Source organism: Dendrobates tinctorius, unplaced genomic scaffold (genome assembly GCF_039654945.1).
Source record: "Dendrobates tinctorius isolate UK_male_01 unplaced genomic scaffold, ASM3965494v1 ptg000003l, whole genome shotgun sequence".
NCBI lineage: Eukaryota > Metazoa > Chordata > Amphibia > Anura > Dendrobatidae > Dendrobates > Dendrobates tinctorius.
Genome location: NW_027361671.1, coordinates 7,389,639 through 7,408,618, shown reverse-complemented (window position 1 = coordinate 7,408,618; position 18,980 = coordinate 7,389,639). Strand labels below are relative to the sequence as shown.

General features: G+C 40.0%; 1 protein-coding gene across 2 annotated transcripts in view; it reads left to right on the top strand.

Annotated features, from left to right (window-relative positions):
* HAPLN1 (hyaluronan and proteoglycan link protein 1) overlaps window positions 1–17,498 on the top strand; it is a 224,221-nt gene extending 206,723 nt beyond the window's left edge. For both annotated transcript variants that reach the window (XM_073583712.1, XM_073583659.1), the window contains 2 exons: window positions 779–1,081; window positions 13,934–17,498. In XM_073583712.1, coding sequence (XP_073439813.1) covers window positions 779–1,081; window positions 13,934–14,217 — 587 coding nt within the window. In that variant the 3' untranslated portion in view covers window positions 14,218–17,498. The remainder of the gene's footprint in view (window positions 1–778; window positions 1,082–13,933) is intronic.
* Window positions 17,499–18,980: the final 1,482 nt, after the last annotated feature.

Below are 18,980 nucleotides of genomic sequence, written 5' to 3'. Positions count from 1 at the left end.
CTGACTAAATACTTTTTTTCCCCACTGTATATACGGTATGTAAAATTATGCATGCGGGCACTAATCTGGAGGAATATTGTGTTCCAGAGTGAATAAAACTAGGAGTCATATGTCGAGAAGGATCTTAATGCAACATCAGTCTTCTAAGCCCAGCAAAATATAGTCATATATATTAAAGGAGGCATGTACTTCTGATATATATATATATATATATATATATATATGTGTGTGTGTGGAAAAAGGGAAAAAGCAGCACAAAACATGAACAGACAATGCGGGTGCAAGCCTTCCAGGCATATGCCAAACCTGAAAAATAGTCCTCAAGATGAAAGCAGCACACCAAAAGAAATCCAGTCAAAGTGCTATTTATTAGCCCATCTGGCTAGGTGCCCATACAGAGACGTTTTGGTCCTGGGAGTTGTGGACCTTTCTCAAGCAGAGAAAGGTCCACAACTCTCAGGACCAAATCGTTGCTGTATGGGCAGTTAGCCAGATGGGCTAATAAATAGCACTTTGACTGGATTTCTTTTAGTGTGCTGCATTCATCTTGAGGACTATATATGTATGTATATACATATATACACTTGCTTTTAAAGTAGATTAGATTATGCATTATGGTTATAACTAAACTGCCATCACAGAATGATCTATGAGAAACAGCATTTAGTTTCTCATGTATTGTAAAAAGCCTAGCTCTGGTGAACTTTACATAAAGTATGCTGATAACCTTTGCTTTTATTCTTATGTATTTTCTTACCCTTTTTTGTTTGTTTTTCAGGTGTTGTATATCCATATTTTCCACGTATTGGCCGCTACAATTTCAATTTTTATGAAGCCAAAAAAGCATGTCAAGACCAAGATTCTATAATCGCCTCTTTTGATCAACTATACGATGCTTGGAGGTCAGGACTTGATTGGTGCAATGCAGGCTGGCTAAATGATGGATCGGTACAATACCCAATTACTAATCCTAGAGAACCTTGTGGGGGAAAAAACACTGTTCCTGGAGTTCGAAACTATGGATATAGGGATAAAGACAAAGGTCGATATGATGTGTTTTGTTTCACATCAAACTTCAAAGGTAAATGAAAACATATTACAAACTATATTGTGGGTAACCCAAGCTGGATGTTCAGTCATAATATGCTGGCGGTTGAGCAAACATTTATTTCCATATATCCCGAAAAATGGCAGCACCCTGACATTTTACTGTATTTTCACAAATCAAATCCCAAAAACGTTTGAGTCACTAGATTTCTCAAATTGTTTAGATTTCTAAGGGAGCTTTGGATATGATTATAATTCATTTCCATATCTATAATAATAAACTATTTTATTTCCTAATATAGGGGTTGACATACACCCCTTCAGGATCACATGTAAAGCATACCCGAGAACATTAGACCTATTTACCCACCCTATAATCCTATTTAAGAATCATATTTTTGCAATTCAGCTTTTTACCTTTTAAGTTTTATAGATTAGATACATATACTAATAGATCTGTTAATGTAATTTAGTTTTAAAGGTGGATTATTTCTTTTTAATCAAAGCATTAGAACTTTTCCATTAATATTTCTACAGTAATGGCATATTGCAATTTGCATTCACTACGTATCTAAAATTTATAACAATTTTCTTGTTTTAATCATTTAAAAGCTTTACATGTTAGCAAAATAATTATCAAATTTTTTAAAACTTCAGTAAATGATGCGGTAATTAGTTACTTCTACATTTCCTTATTCCTTTGTTAATCAGATAAAAATGTGGATTTCTCTGAACCTATTTGTTATTATTCATTCCATTAAATAGTGTATAGCTTATCAGAAAATATATGATACTGCAATTAATTGATAAGTTGCTGCTATTTCTGGGAGCATTTGACTGAGAACACAGATTTCTGGCATCAGAAGATGCTAATGGGAATTTAAGTGTTGGTTTCCATGGAGACTATTTGCTTCGCAATCCTCTTCAGACTTATGTTCACTGAGATCAGGAAAAGGATTGAAAATAATTATGAAAGATAAAAAAGATGCAAAGCGAACGACCATTAATCAAGTGTACTCTGTTGCAAAAAAAAGCTTGGAGACACTTTGGGACAGTTCACAACAAAATGTACTATATCAAGTCATTGGCTAGGTGGTAGTAGGTAATATGACTTTCCTAAAGTCATGCAGAAGCCTAGATGCCAAACAAGCATTTTTGTTTTTAGAAATTTATTCTGGCTATAACAATGATGTAATTCCATAATGAATTGCCTTTCCCTCGATAAACAAATAATAGACCTTCAATGCTTGCAAGCACTAAGAACAAAAGTGTGCCTCGGAATATGCTTCCACATGATCATGTCCCCAAAAGCCATTCTCTGTTTTCCATCCCAAATATCTGTGTCTAGATATTGGGGCACCGTCCCATGTTGGAGTATATTATTGCAATACACATGAAACCTTAGGATAGATTTTCTTTCCAAAAAGGCTTGAGAAGAGTTTGGCGACTCCTGGGAGTTTTTCCAATCCTTCCAAAGACAGGGAGGTTTCCCCTGTTCTGAACATCATTACAAACATGTGGCTTAGGCCTGTTTCACATTTCAGTTTTCTGACGTCAGTCAAAATCCGCCAGAGTGTGAAAAAACGGATCTGTTTCCGTTTTGCCACAAACGGATGACACAGGATCTGTTTTTTGACGGATCCGTTTTTAGCTGAAAAGGAGGGAGAGAGGCTAATTTCACACTTGCTTTTTTTTGCAGCGCGTTTTTCCCGCAAAAAAACGCATTGAAAAAACGCATACAAAAGCATACAACTGCTGCGTTTTTTTCAAGGCCTCATATAACATTAAATAAATATTGTGCTATTATTTTTTCTATAAAACTAGTCTTGCTATCAGTAAAAAATGTGATCAAACTCAAAGGAGTTAAGATATCTCCTTACTATTTTTTTAAGGGGGCTTAACACATAGCGATATCACTAGCAATATCGCTAAAGCGTCACCGATTTTGTGATGCAGCAGCGATATTGCTAGCGATATCGCTACATGTGATACTTACTTCCGACCGGCTCCCCCGCTGGTTATCGCTGATCGCGCGAGATCGGCCTGGTCCATTTCTCGTCGTCGGCTTCCTGCTGGCGCCGACGAGCGAGCCATGGACGCGGGTGGAAGACGGACACCCTCGCCGCGTCTGAAAGGTAAGAGCGACTGCCGAGCATCGCTGCGTCACTAGTGAGATCTGCCTGTTTGGCAGCTCACTAGCGACCATTTAGCGATGCACCAGTGATCCTGACTGGGTCGTATTGTGGTCAGGATCGCTGTTGCATTGCTAAATGTAAAGGGGCCTTTAGGCTCTAAGTGGTATTTTTCACCTTGCAGATAGTGACATGCCTGACAAGTGTAAGGAAACTTATAGGTCCTGCAACACTCCTTTGGGAAATAAATATGCAAATTTTCTCTATGCAGAGAAAGACAACTTGAACTCTAGTGCCACCTTTCAAAAGAAGCAATTATAAAAGTCAATATCAATCCTTTAATGAGCTTTGCCATATGACTTAATATAAAAAATAAAACTAAAATCTCAATTTGTTTCAGAATGTTTCCCTTCCTCAATGCAAAGCATGAAATTTTATTTGGCAGTATGAGGGGCCTATAACTGGGGTCCTTGGGGTAGCATCTCTCATTGTGGACAGAAACCTGACATGTAAGTGCAAGGAGACTTATAGGCCAAATGAGAGTTCATGCTTTGTACTGAGATGGGACAATACCCTGAAGTCTTTTTTCAATTGCATGTCAGATATGACACTTTCCACAAGGAGAGCCATTATCCCAAAGACCAGGGTAAGAGGCCAGTCATACAGGCAAATCAGATCTCATGTTTTGCACTGAGTAGAGGAAAAACCGCTAAACAAGTTTCTACAAATTAATGTTCTGGTTTGGCTTTTATCCTAATTCATATGGAAAGGCTTGTTAAATGGTCAATATTGCCTTTTCATATTGCTACTTAAAATAGGTGGCACTATATTTCATGTGCTCTTCCTCTCTGAAGAAGTAATTTGCATATTTAACTACCCAGAGATGCATTGCATGGCTTATAAGTCTCTTTACAATTGTGAATTGTGTGTAAAGCTGACAGGCAATGCCACAGGTCTTTGGGCGCTTACCAGCTCCCGAGAACTAGGGACACCCTAGTCTAGCCCTGTCCCCCTAATTACTCCTAAAGGTGGAGAAGCCAGGCTCACATGCCTTGCTACGCTTCTATATCAACCGTAATCTGTCAGATACCCCACCTAGGTAGGTGGGAAGCCGAAGTGTATAGGAAAACACTAACAGATAAACAAGGGATAAATAAAAATCAAACAAAATACACTCACCAAACAGCAGATTGGAACACAGGGGAGTAAATGGAAGGAGAATTCAAATAGGAGAGGATGATGATGTGCACACAAACAAAACTTTAAGCAACAATCTTCTAAACAAATCTGTAAATGCCAACTCCAACCACAAACTACACCTCCAACTTTAACCCAGGCAGTAAGAACTAACACTGGCAATTCTTAAGTGTTAGAAGTGAGCACTAATAGCAGAGGGGAGTGGCAAACACTGAACAGTTGAGACAATCCAGGTATGAATGCTCCAGGAGCTTCTACTAAACAGATTAGCCCTTGCACTGCCAGCAAGGAAAAAAACTGCACTGTTTAATAAGATAGTGAAGTACTTCTAACCAGTGCAGGAGTTCTTGAAACCAAACAACATGATATTTTGTAAAATCTCTGTCACAGTATCCCCATAAGAACACCTCCTCCCACCTTCTAAGGTGAACCTCCAAAACATCAGGGCCAGTTGCACCTGGGTGTGTCGCATGAAAATAATGGACCAACCTGGTCGCATGAACTACAAATGCTCATACCCACTTTCTCCAGTACCATAACCCTTCCAGTGTACCAGATATTGAAGAGACTGATGAACCAAGCAAGAATTGATAATCTTAACGATCTGAAATTCCAGATTCCCATTAACAATGACTGGAGAAGGTGGTGGTGGAGATGGTTCAGAGTAAGCAATGTATTTTTTGAGTAGAGATTGGTGAAACTGGATTGACAAAGCCCATAATCTTATAGGGACCGATGAACTTGGGTCCCAATTTCCAACAAGGAACCTTTAACTTAACATTCTTTGAAGACAACCACACCAAATCACGAACACACAGGTTTGGACCCAATAAATGTCTCCGATCAGCCACACACAAAGGGGACCTGTCAGCAGGGTTTTGCATAGTAACCTATACACAGTGTCAGGTCGTCGCCATTATACTGAATAAAATGATTCCTTTGTTGATTAAATCTATCTTGTGCTTCTTTTTTAATCATTACTTTTAGTTTTTAGTTAATGATATGCTTGTGTCCTAAGGCGGGGTTCATGTACAGTATGTGGTGCTCTGATTATATATTCATAATGCAGACTGATGACAGGTCACTGCTCTCTCGGTGGTCTGCTCCCTAGTTTGCATAATGAATATACTAATGTGTTTATTTGATAAAAATATGTCACTTCATCAAAATGGCAGCACCTGCACACTATCACTTGTCAGTTAGTGCCTATTATCTTGCACTGTTGAAAGAAACAAAAATCACCATCAAAATGGCGCCATCTGCTGTGCCTGCGCATTAGCATCTATTGCGTTCTAATAGATGCTACTGCACAAGCGCCTCCACCGGTTCCTAGCTGCTGCAGACAAAATGAAATTATACTTCATCAAAATGGCGCTGTGGGCTGCGCCTGTGCATTAGCATCTATTACGTACAGATAGATGCTACTGTACAAGATCCTCCGCCTGCCACTTGTCACTGCAGCTAAAAAAATTTAAACTACAATAAAATGGTGCCGGAAGCGGCGCATGCGCAGAAACATCTATCGGTTTACAATTGAAGCTGCAGTCCTTTTTGATTTTGATGTAGTGTAAATTCAAATATACACATTAGTTTATTCATTATGCAAACTAGGGGACAGGCTACTGAGGAAGCATTGACCTGGCAGCAGTCTGCATTATGAATATACTGTATAATCAAAGCACCACATACATGAACCCCCCTTAGGACACAAGCATATCATTAACTAAAAACTAAGGACTAAAAAAGAAGCACAAGATGGATTTCATCAGTAAAGTTATTCAGTATAACGGCGCTGACCTGACACTGTGTATAGATTACTATGCACAACCCTGCTGACAGGTTCCCTATAAGCTTGGGCACCATCTTTTGCAAATGATCGAGAACACCTTACCACACTTATGTAGTAAATCAAGTAAACCATTCCTCCTCAGATTCTCTTGAAGATTGATTCCTATTGAAGGAGCTGAATTGAGGATGAAATCCGTATGGTCTTATGAAAGGGGATTTGCTAGTAGAAGATATATCTCAAGATGCTGGTTCACATTTTCAGTTTGCCCATTAGACTGGATGACGGGCAGAAGAAAAGGAAAGATTGACCCACCAAACGAGAAAAAAATTGCTTTCCAAAGTTTGGAAATGAATTCCACCCTTTGAACGGAAGCAATATCAGAAGGAATCCCAAGTAACTTCACGATTTTTTTTTATAAAAATTTTTGCCAAGGTCTTGGCATTGGATACAGCGGGTAGTGCAATGAAATGAGATATCTTGCTGAATCTGTCTACCACCACCACTTTAACAGTATTACCTGCCAACACGGGTAGATAAGTGATGAACAGCTAAGGCCTGTTTCACACTTCCGTTTTTGTGTCCGCCAAACGGATCCGTTTCCGTTTTTTTGACGGAAACTGATGCAAACGGATCCGTTTTTTTAAAAACGGATCCGTTTTTTTGACGGATCCGCGGTAACCGTAATGGAAGTCTATGGGACAAAAAAAACGGATCCTGCAAAAAATGGCGGATCCGTTTTTTTACGGAAAACAACGGATTTTGACGGATTTGAAAAAACGGAAGTGTGAAACAGGCCTTAGACAATCCAGGTATGAAAGCTCCAGGAACTTCACCAGAACCGATTAACCCTTGCATTATTTAATAAGATGGTGAAGTACTTCTAACCAGTTCAGGAGTTTGTGAAACTGAACACCATGATCTTCTGGCCCCTCTCTGTTGCATTATTGCCATAATACAGACATGCCAATCTGTACACGGAGAGTCGTTAACCCATAAATCAAAGTCAGAGGCCCATTACACAAATCTCATGCTTTGCAGTGAGGAAAGACAACACCCCAAAAAATGTGTCTGCAAAATGAGATTCTTGTCTGGCTTTTATCCTAAATCATATGGTAAGGCTCCTTAAAGGGTCAATATTGTTATTTAGGATTGCTACTTCCAATAGGTTGCACTAGATTTCAAGTTCTTTTCTTCTCTAAAAAGGCAATTTTCAAATTACAATTTTCCTATAAGACATCAAACATCATCATTACATCAATGAAAAAGAAGGCAGAGATCCCAGATGTGTGAATTTCTTTTAGTGTTATTCTTTTAAATATTAGTGCCACAGAGTATTAGACATTTGAATAAAGCACTAAGCAAGGTTCGAATACAGATCTCTAAATTGTGTTAGACATTGGAAAATTATGGCTCTGTGGATCCTCAGTTTTCCATGCGGTTTACAGTACATGTAAAACTATGGAAAACCATATCCGCTGTGCACATGCTGTGGAAAATTCCGCGCAGATTTTCTGCATTTTATTTTCCGCAGCATGTCAATTGTTTTTGCGGATCCGCAACTGCGGTTTCCATTCTGGAACATACAAATCTCTCTCTCCATTGTGGCCATTTGAATTAAATTGTTAGGATATGTAAAAATGCAACTTTCTATACTAGAAAACTTTAGGCTAGATTTACATACATTGTTTTCCCAGAGTTTTTTTGTGTTTTAAATGTAATTTTTAGGTCAAAACTCTGCAGCCAGATGGTACTTTGAGAAATTCTTTAAAAGTCTAAATATATACATGGCTAGTGTAATAAAATGGTTAGTGTGCATAAAATATGGTAAATATATACACACTGCTCAAAAAAATAAAAGGGAACACTTAAACAACAGAATATAACTCCAGGTAAATCAAACTTCTGTGAAATCAAACTGTCCACTTAGGAAGCAACACTCATTGACAACCAATTTCACATGTTGTTTTGCAAATAGAATAGACAACAGATGGAAATTATTGGCAATTATCAAGACACCCTCATTAAAGGAGTGGTTCTGCAGGTGGGGACCACAGACCACATCTCAGTAGCAATGCTTTCTGGCTGATGTTTTGGTCGCTTTGGAATGTTAGTTGTGCTTTCACACTCGTGGTAGCATGAGACGGACTCTACAACCCACACAAGTGGCTCATGTAGTGCAGCTCATCCAGGATGGCACATCAATGCGAACTGTGGCAAGAAAGTTTGCTGTGTCTTTCAGAAAAGTGTCCAGAGGTTGGAGGCGCTACCAGGAGACAGGCCAGTACACCAGGAGACATGGAGGGGGCCATAGGAGGGCAACAACCCAACAGCAGGACCGCTACCTCAGCCTTTGTGCAAGGAGGAACAGGAGGAGCACTGCCAAAGCCCTGCAAAATGACCTCCAGCAGGCCACAAATATGCATGTGTCTGCACAAATGATTAGAAACCAACTCCATGTCGATGTTCTGTTTGCCCAACGTCCACAGATGGGTGTTGTGCTCACAGCCCAACACTGTGCGGCCCTCCAAAGACATGCCACCCCACACCATTACTGACCCACTGCCAAACCGGTCATGCTGAAGGATGTTGCAGGCAGCAGATGGCTCTCCACGGTGTCTCCAGACTCTGTCACGTCTGTCACATGTGCTCAGTGTGAATCTGCTTTCATCTGTGAATAGCATAGGGCGCCAGTGGCAAATTTGCCAATCCTGGTGTTCTGTGGAAAATGCCAAGCATCCTGCACGATGTTGGGCTGTGAGCACAACCCCCATCTGTGGACGTCGGACCCTCAGACCATCCTCATGGAGTCAGTTTCTAAACATTTGTGCAGACACATGCAAATTTAGGCCTGCTGGAGGTCATTTTGCAGGGCTCTGGCAGTGCTCCTCCTGTTCCTCCTTGCACAGGATAGGATTAGATACAAGAAAAAAATAGTAGTAGTTAGTGCAGAGTAGTATTATAAGTATTATAAGTAGGGAAGTAGGGATGAAGCGTATTAGAGTAGCGGACATTGCAGTGAAATCCAATTTTCTTTTCAAAGGTTACTACAGAATTGCTTTACAGTAGGAAGGTAGCGTTTATCTTTATCAAAAATAAAAAAAAGAATCATTATTCCCTGGTTACTTCTTAGTTAGTGCATTATGGGAGAGTATGTTGCACTGTTAGTGACATCCGATTTTCTTTTGCAAAAAGAAAGGAATAGTTAGAGCCACTCCATTATTGAGGGTGTCTTGATAATGGCCAATAATTTCCATCTGTTGTCTATTCCATTTGCACAACAGCATGTGACATTGATTGTCAATCAGTGTTGCTTCCTAAGCGGACAGTTTGATTTCACAGAAGTTTGATTTACCTGGAGTTATATTCTGTTGTTTAAGTGTTCCCTTTATTTTTTTGAGCAGTGTAGATAGTACCCTATACACAAACCCCACACAATGCAAGAGTAAATGCACCACATACACACACATCCCCAGTGTTTTGAAGAATAAAATAAAAATGGCCCATTCATCAATAAGACGCTATTCACCAGACGGGGCATACGCTTTCCTTGCCTTCCACACACATTCAGGCAATGGGAAATATCACACATTCCTTGATTTCTCTTCCTACTCTTCTTACACCAGATGGACCCCTATAAATTTAGCAGAAATAATTACAATTTGGGGCATTGTGGTGCATTTGGGCATTGTCAGAAAACCAGAGATTTGGCTATACTGGAGTACTGATATACTGTACAGCACACCGGTGTTCCATATGGCCATGGTAAGGACACTGTTAGTGTGGCTGGTCTGGAGCCGGAATCTCCAGGAGTGGACCCTCTGGGCCATGGCACCGAGGGGCCCCGGGCGAGCTGCCAGGTGGAACCAACCCCTCTACAGGGACCGTTAGGAGCAGGCCCAGGAGTTCGAGTACCACGGTAGCCGGTACCGAGAGGGGTGGCTCAGGATTGACTGGAGTAGGAGTGTGGGACTGAAGTGTAGATGACAGGACAGAGCTGGAACACAGGAGACAGGAGTGGAGTAAGACTGTAGACTGGAACATGGAGGGATGGCTGGAGCAGGAACACAGGAGACAGTATTCGAGTAGGACGGAAGGATAGGAGCAGGATGGAACAGGAACACCGGAGGCAGGACTGGAGCAGGATGGAACAGGAACACCGGAGGCAGGAAAGGAGTAGGACAGAAGGACTGGAGCCGGATGGAACAGGAACACCAGAGGCAGGACTGGAGTAGGATGGAAGGACTGGAGCAGGATGGAACAGGAACACAGGAGGCAGGACTGGAGTAGGATGGAAGGACTGGAGCAGGATGGAACAGGAACACAGGAGGCAGGACTGGAGTAGGATGGAACGACTGGAGCAGGATGGAACAGGAACACCAGAGGCAGGACTGGAGTAGGACGGAGGGACTGGAGCCGGATGGAACAGGAACACTGGAGGCAGGACTGGAGTGGGACGAAGTACAGCAGGAGAGACGGATAGCAGGACCTGCGAGGCTGCTGCAGGGAGCACACAAGAACAGGACTGTGAGACTGCAGAGATCACACGAAGAAGCCGGGCCCAGTGTGCTAGGAAACACAGCGATCAAGCGCCTCCCTCTCAGGGGGAAGTGGCCAGATATGCCCCTGTCTGGCCTGCCATTGGTCAGGGGGTGCTTCCGGGTCAAGGCATAGCCAGAGTACAAGAAGCAGAGGGGAGGTGCGGCCATGGCCTATGGCGCATGCGCATTGCATGCAAAGACGCCGTCAGCCGCTCGCCTGTCAGAGGTGACCGCCGTGGCTGTCGGGCGGCGAGGGGCTGCGGCGTGGGAGCGATGGCCGGGTGAGTATACGGAGACGGTGTGAGAGTGGAGGCCGGGTGAGTATGTCGGAACGGCGTGACAGACACAATTTGAAGGTGATCCAAACATTTTTGCATCATAGTGATAATGCGCAGTGTCCTCCCCGAAACAATTCTAACTTTAATTGTCTGTATAAAATTTGGCCAGTAGTAGAATACTTCAGCAGAAAATTGCTGTACCATACAACCCCCAAAGAGATAACTCTGTTGAGAAACTTCTGGATCATTTCAAGGGGAGGCTAAAATTCCAACAGTACCTTCCCAGTAAGAGGGCAAGTTATAGAATTAAACTGTACAAGCTGTGCAAGAGTACCTGTGGGTACACCCACACATCTAGTGTTTAAGAGGTTAAGGACACACAGACTGACTTTTCCTAAATGCCTCCAAGTCATGGTGGTGAGTGGAAAAAGTGTGTGGGAATTGCTGCACCCACTGCTGGATAAGGGTTATCACATCTGCATAGATAACTTTTATACCAGCATCCCACTCTTCAAGACCCTATCTATCAAAGGTACAGTTGCATGCGGCACTGTTAGGCGTCGGATTCCTGGCACTGCACAGCAGGAATCCAGAGCCAGACATCCTGCGGTCTCCCATTCTTCCTCGACTGCTCCGGGTATTGCTCAGCAAACACGGCGAGCCAGGCTTGCTGCTCAGACTCGCTCTGACAGCCTGGATGTTGCTGCCACCTCTGGTGCAGTGATGGCATCGCAACCTGCTTTGCAGGGAACGGCTCCTGAGGCTAAGTCCTCATGCTGTGCTACTGGGCATGCCCGCAACTTGACCTCTCACTGGAGAGCAGGGGTCACATGCTCAGGTCCTGCGTCGGATCTGATTGGTCCTTCCCAAGCTAATGGAAGGTTCCGGAAGCGCATCGCTATAAAAAGCCCGCAGGGCGGCTCGGCGATGCGCTAGTGTAGACTTATCTTGCTATGTGTGTGAATGGTGACGGATGCATGGACTGGTGGCTGACTCATTATGAAACCCCTTCCCTTGGATAATACGATTGGTGACAGAGTGTGTTCTTAGGTCAGCACTAGGTAGTGGCAAGCGGCAAGTGGTAGTCGGTTCTCGGCGCCGATGTTTGTGGCTAAAGATGCCGCTGCGCTGCATTATCAGCAGCTATTGGTGTTCGCGGCTGCGACGCCACACGCTGACTCCTGTGACGTTAACAGGGCCAGCGCCTTTGCATATATTTCTGGCAAGCGACTCTGTGTCTGAACAGAGCCGCTCCTAGCGTTCGGGTGACGTTAACCCGTGCGCACTACATCACCTTCTGGTGCATCTGCCATTACCCAGCAGCGGTCTTACCAACTACCGCACGGTGGACCCCGGGCGGCAAACGCACCTCTTATTATTTTATATCTGGTGCGTTCCGCCGACCATAACAGGCACCATGCGAAAAAAATAGAAAGGCCTCCCTAAGCCTTTAATTGGGCAGTTTCTGAGAAAGGGTGAAAGCAGAGCCCAATGCAGTGACAACATGCTGGTGGTCAAGTAAAATGGCAACCATCTTGACAACCATACATCTTGATAACAGCTCCCTTGTCAATGTCAGCGGTACCATAACACAAGTCCCAAATTCAGGTTGTATCCTGGATTATAAGTACATGGGATTTGTAGATCTCTAAAATCAGGTTCTCAAACCATACAAAACCATGTGAAAAGCTAAAGTATGGTGCAAAATATTATCCATGCACATTGTACAGATGGCACTGTACAATGCTTTTGTGCTGTTTCAATCTGCAGGCATTACCTTCCTTCAGTTTAAAGAGGTAGACATCAAGTCCCTAATGTTTGACACTCAGGAAGGTGAGGTTCCCAGTACTTCTGAAACTGATGGTGCCCATATCGTCCCAGGTAAACATTTTTCAGAAGAGTTTCAGAAAGCAACAAAGAAGGGAAAATCACAAAAAAAGGTGCAGAGTATGCTCCAAGAGGGGAATACAAAAAGACACAATTTACCATTGTGATCCCTGCTCTAGAAACCTTTCCTTTGCATTAAGGATTGCTTCAAAGTGTACCACATGTCCACAAATTAATAACATTTGTTTTTACCCTGTTGCCACAACACACTTTTATAATCTGATGTACTCTGTACAACTTACATGTACCAACACATTATAAATTCATACAACAGTAAAACAAATGTATTATAATCATTACTTTAAACTATGCCTCTAGATAATCTTTTGAGGGGTGTAGTTTCCAAAATGGGGTCAATTGTGAGGGATTTGCACTGTTTAGGCACACCAGGGGCTCTATAAACGCTGCATGGCGCACACAGACCATTCCATTAAAATCTGTGGTCTAAACCATCACTTCTCCCCTTCCGAACCCTGCCATGCACCTAACAGTAATTTTCTACCACATTCAGTGGGTACGGAAAGTATTCAGACCCCTTTAAATTTTTCACTCTTTCTTTCATTGCAGACATTTGGTAAATTCAAAAAAAGTTAATTTTTTTCTCATTAATGTACACTCTGCACACCATCTTGACTGAAAAAAACAGAAATGTAGAAATTTTTGCTAATTTATTAAAAAAGATAAACTGAAATATCACATGGTCATATGTTCTCAGACCCTTTGTTCAGACACTGCAGTGACAGAGGATTATTGTATTTATGTACTATATGCTAGGTTTTAGTCCAGCAACCTCATCGATAGTTCATGACTGCCAGATCAGAGCCTTATGAACCTCCTCCTACCTACCGGCGTCCCCGGTGCTTGTTCTGATTAGTAGGCACACTGAGATGTCAAGCATACCTCACACTACAATGATGAGGAGAAGGGAGTTTATATGGATCTGGCCCAATGGCTATATACTGCTCACAGTCTAGATCGTTGAATCAGGATTAAATGAATCTTTTTGCTCAACCCTAATTAATTCAAAATACATTAATAATATTTTATCTCTATTTTTCTCAATAGGTCGCTTCTACTACCTAATACATCCAACAAAGCTGACATATGATGAAGCCGTCCAGGCCTGTATCAATGACGGGGCTCAGATTGCTAAAGTAGGCCAGATGTACGCAGCTTGGAAACTCCTGGGATACGATCGCTGTGATGGAGGATGGTTGGCTGATGCCAGCGTCCGTTACCCAATCTCCAAGCCAAGAAGACGATGCAGTCCCAATGAGGCAGCTGTGCGCTTTGTAGGCTACCCAGACAAAAAGCACAAGCTCTATGGTGTTTACTGTTATAAAGCATAGAACTATAGTAACCTAAAAACACAAAACAGTATTACAAATATTAAAAAAAAAACATGTGAAAAAGATTTATTTTAAAAAATGAACTCATGCAAGCTATAAAAACTGTGATAAACTTTTTACTTACTGTAAAAATTATTTTCAGTCACTAAAGTTGTGTTTTTTTCAGTCATCTTTTAAAATAAGAAAACAAAAAGATTTTATCTAGGACAGAATCGTAATTTCAGCACATTAAAAGTAGTTTAGTGAATGGGCATGCCATAGCTTGACAAATCGGAAAAGTGTAATGTAAAATTATTCCTAAAAGAAATGTATAAAGCACATCTTTAACTAGATTTTATTTTATTTTTTTTTATGTTATTTTATTTTTAATTTTTTTTTAATTTACATTTCTGGATTTTTTTGAAATGCACTACCAGAAAGAGATATATCATCAGGTGCTTGTTTTGCGAAATAGACAGATAGCTAGCATAGTATTTAAACTGTTTTTTTGCTTTGAAACACAAGTGTTTAAGTAATAGGAGGTTAAACAAAAAAGCAAAAAAAATATATATATGTAATAGCCCATTGATGTAAGAAGCACAAACAAATTTGTCAATATTTTAACTGCATTTGTTTTATTTTATTTTATATGAAACATTGATGAATGTTTGCATAATTAATGAACAATCCGTAATTTGTTTTGAATTCAGCTAAATGATGCCTAAGAAGTGTTGAGTTACCGGTAGCTAAGACTAGCTTTACGGGGCTATTTAGGCAGCACGGGCTGCTCGGTAACACGTACTTAGCATTTTCTCAGGGCAGTTATATCAAGTGAACTGCTGGACAGAACTGAACACACTTAAGATTCTAACAAATATATTATATGTAGTCTTTAAATATTATTGTCTTTATAAAGTTATATTTAAAATGATGTTCGTATTTACAAAGAAATGAATGCAACTCAATATGGCTAGTCACAAAAAAAACCATATATAATACATGATCCCTGTTCTGAAAAAAGTTTCTTTCTTCTCATATATAAGAGCTCATGCCTATATTGAATCATAAATACAAAATATGCACTGTGACCACGAATGCATGCTTGTTTTTATGGCTACGATGCTGTCCCTAATTGAGGCCAACGACATGACCTGATATTAAACATATAAGTATACTTTAGTAAGCATGCTTTATAACAATGTAATCCGATGTTGAAAATGTCACTATTAGTGCTAATATTAGTATCAGTCCCATGCTTAGCTAAATTCTGTTTAAAAAATAAAAATTAAAATAATGCTAAGAAATTTTTCAATTGCCCGGCTGATGGCATAATATATGAGACATCGTTTTCTACAGAAGGGATGGTAAAAAAAAAGGAAAATAGTGAAAAAAAAAGTCTTGAATTCTTAAAATATGTCTTGAATCTTCATCATTTCTTTTTTTTCAATGTAATAGGAAAAATAAGAAAAAAAAAGTTGATTGAAATGAATGCATTCCACAGATTGTCGAATATATGAGATGCATGCAGATTATATATATATGTGTATAATACAAAAAATATACATTCATATTTAGAAATCAAGGTTTGTTTTAATACTTTTATCTAAAAGCATATACTAATTGCATAAACAGTTTTTCTGACTTATAAAGTAGGACAAGTTTAGACCAGATTTTTTTTTTTTCCAAAAATACACATCTGCTGTAAGGCTGTGTTCACACGTTGCATTTTTTATATATTGTTTTGTGTTCTTTTGCAGTACAGAAGCTACTTACAAAAATTGGGTTTGCTGCTTTCTTGCTGCATTTTTTTGCGGCAGATTACATGTCACTGGTCTACAGTACAAGTTTAATAAAGTTAGTTTTAGACACCAAGAACACAGCAAAAACACAAAAAACAGCAAAAACACAGGGTTGCGTTTTTTTCCAGCATTTCTGCATTTCCTCACTGCTCTCTATGGTGAAAAGGTGCTGCAAAAACTCTGAAAGAATCGACATTCGGCAAATTTCAAAAAAGCATCAGTTTATCAATTTAGTCCAGAAAAAAAAGAAAAAAATGGAGCAAAACCACAATGTGTGAACGTACCCTAATACTTCATATAACACTTAAAGGGCCTGTAAACAAAAAAAATACCCCCTAGACCCTCCCTGTCCCTCCCCAAAAGAAATAAAATAAAAAAGCAAACATGTAATCCGTCACATGTGCAACAGGGATCACCGTTTCATGGTCAGTATTGCATGTTGTCGAGAAAGGAGGAGAAAGTGCAGTTCAAACAACTCTCCGTGCAGACATGATAGAAAGCTGCTCTATCTCTGCCTTTCTCAGCAGTGAGATCATGATCTCAAGCATCAAACTGTATATAAAATCCCCTGATTACTAACAAGGACCATCAACTGGCCAACACTCCTTCGATGAAAAATGAAAGGGATCCTTTGATTGTTTGGGGGCGGGGCAGCTCATTTTACCTTCATCATAAAATTTGACAACTCAGAATTTGCTCCATCATATGTTGTCTTACAACTCATTTAATTGCTGTAAAATAATTATTTTGTAAGAATCAAGATGCATGGATGATAAACCAAGCAGCTAATAACAGTAACCAATGGGTTCAATCACAAGACAACTTTGTTTACGTAGGTTGGGACTCAGGAGCAAGACAGACAAAATCTTTTCAGCTTTAAGGTAATATATCTGTCATCTAAAGGATGATGTATCCTGGGCACATCTTGGCTACTGTACATTACATACCAATTCAGATCTGTAAAGGGGTGCTACTAATGGACATCTTCAACTTAATAAAAGGTCTATTTAGGGTGTGATGCCCTGATTTTACTGCCATTGTCTATATTATGTCAATTTCCGAACCATAAGTAACGTTAAGATCTGGCTTTCTAATAATTATTACATGTCTCATTTCAATCTTTATGAGATTATCTAGGGCACAAAAGCAAGAGTCAATGGTGAGAAACATGTTTGCGTGTTAAGTAAAATTGGAAACCATTTTGAACTATAGACTTTTTATGGACATAGTAAAGTCACATTTCTTCTACCGTAGGCTAAGTAGGTTATGTATATCAAATAAATTCATGTGAGCGTACTGTATTACCAAACCTTCATTATTTTTTGACAATAATGTGTGTGGAAAATGTAATGACTATTTGCTAACTGGATGTTTTAGGTCAATAATATAATTATGTTTAAATACAAGAGAAATGGGCTTGCTCTACTATTGAGAAGACCGTGGTGCTGCAGGGAGAAATTAATTGTTATATGAAAATGTGACAATAAATGACAAGTTATTTTATATTTTTTGGAGTATGTTTTCTTATTTAAGACGTCACGTTCTATTTTCATGAACATACTTTGAAGATTACAGAAATATCTCATACAGGGGAAGCTTTAATATGCATAGTGCATATTTAAAAATTATTAATATTTAAATTTTTCATTGAAAGAGAAAATGCTGTTGCTGTAATGTTTATATACTGTTTTTTTGGTATGTCCTTTATTCTTCTGGGCTTAAAAAAAAATAGAAAATTATCTAGATGTCCCTGTTATGAGTCTCCAACCTCCCATTGTACCGTTATTTTTCTTTTTTTTAGTTTCTATTCAACCTCTTACTGTTATTTTTCTGGTTTGTTATAGTGTATATCCTGAACTTCCATTTAGCTCTCCCTCTGTGCCTATAAAATATATTTCACAAGACTGAGCTATATCTGTCCCTTTGCTCTCATACTTGCACTCTCATTTCATAGAATCATAGAATTGTAGAGTTGGAATGGACCTCCTTGGCCATCTGGTCCAACCCCCTGCTCAAAGCAGGACTCACTAAATTATCCCAGACAGAGGACTGTCCAGCCGCTGTTTGGAGACTTCCATGGAAGGAGAATTCACCACCTCTCGTGGCAGCCTGTTCCACTCATTGATCACTGTAACTGTCAAAAAGTTTTTCTAATATCTAATCTGTGTCTCCTCCCATTCAGTTTCATCCCATTGCTTCTAGTCTTTCCTTGTGCAAATGAGAATAAAGATGAACCTTCTACAATGTGACAGCCCTAGAGATATTTCCTGCATGTTCTATGTGGCAAGAACCGTCTAGAGACTTCCATACAGTCTCAAGATGGATAAACAGCTACAAACAGTCTTTCCTTCCTAACATTCATCCCGTTTCACCAGGTATGTACTTTCCTGCAGTCAGTAATGTGACTTATGCTTACAATAAAGGGCTTAGTGTTCTGTATAGGAAAAAATAGTAATATAAATATTAATTTACTTTTTATCTAGCAATATGGAATGCCAAGCACCATCCCTTTTTGCTGAAGTCACAAACTGATAAGATTACTTGCTCTGTATTGAGCCTGCAATGTACTCTCTCTGCAATTTCTCCCTGTGCATATCCCCTGTCACTCACATCTTGCTAAGGATCATGTCTCATGCCCTCCTTGACATGACAATTCAGAACTCACTGTAGAGCTGCTGGCAGTCGGTCAAATTACAGACAGAAAATCTCTGTGTTCTATACTTTAAAGGGATTGTAGCAGGAAGAAAGGATCTGGAGGTCACATCACTAGATTCACTACATGTGACATTTCAGGAACAGAGAAGAATTTTAACACCATGTAAACTATAAAGTTTTTTCATTTCTGATAGCCTTTACAATGCCTTAAGAAGTTTTTTTCAATATTTTATAGCCTTTAAAATGTCTTAATAATTTGTGAGTCCTGAAAATCCTTTTTACCTATACAGTATTACTTTACCAAGAAATTGTCTGAATCATAGTATACAA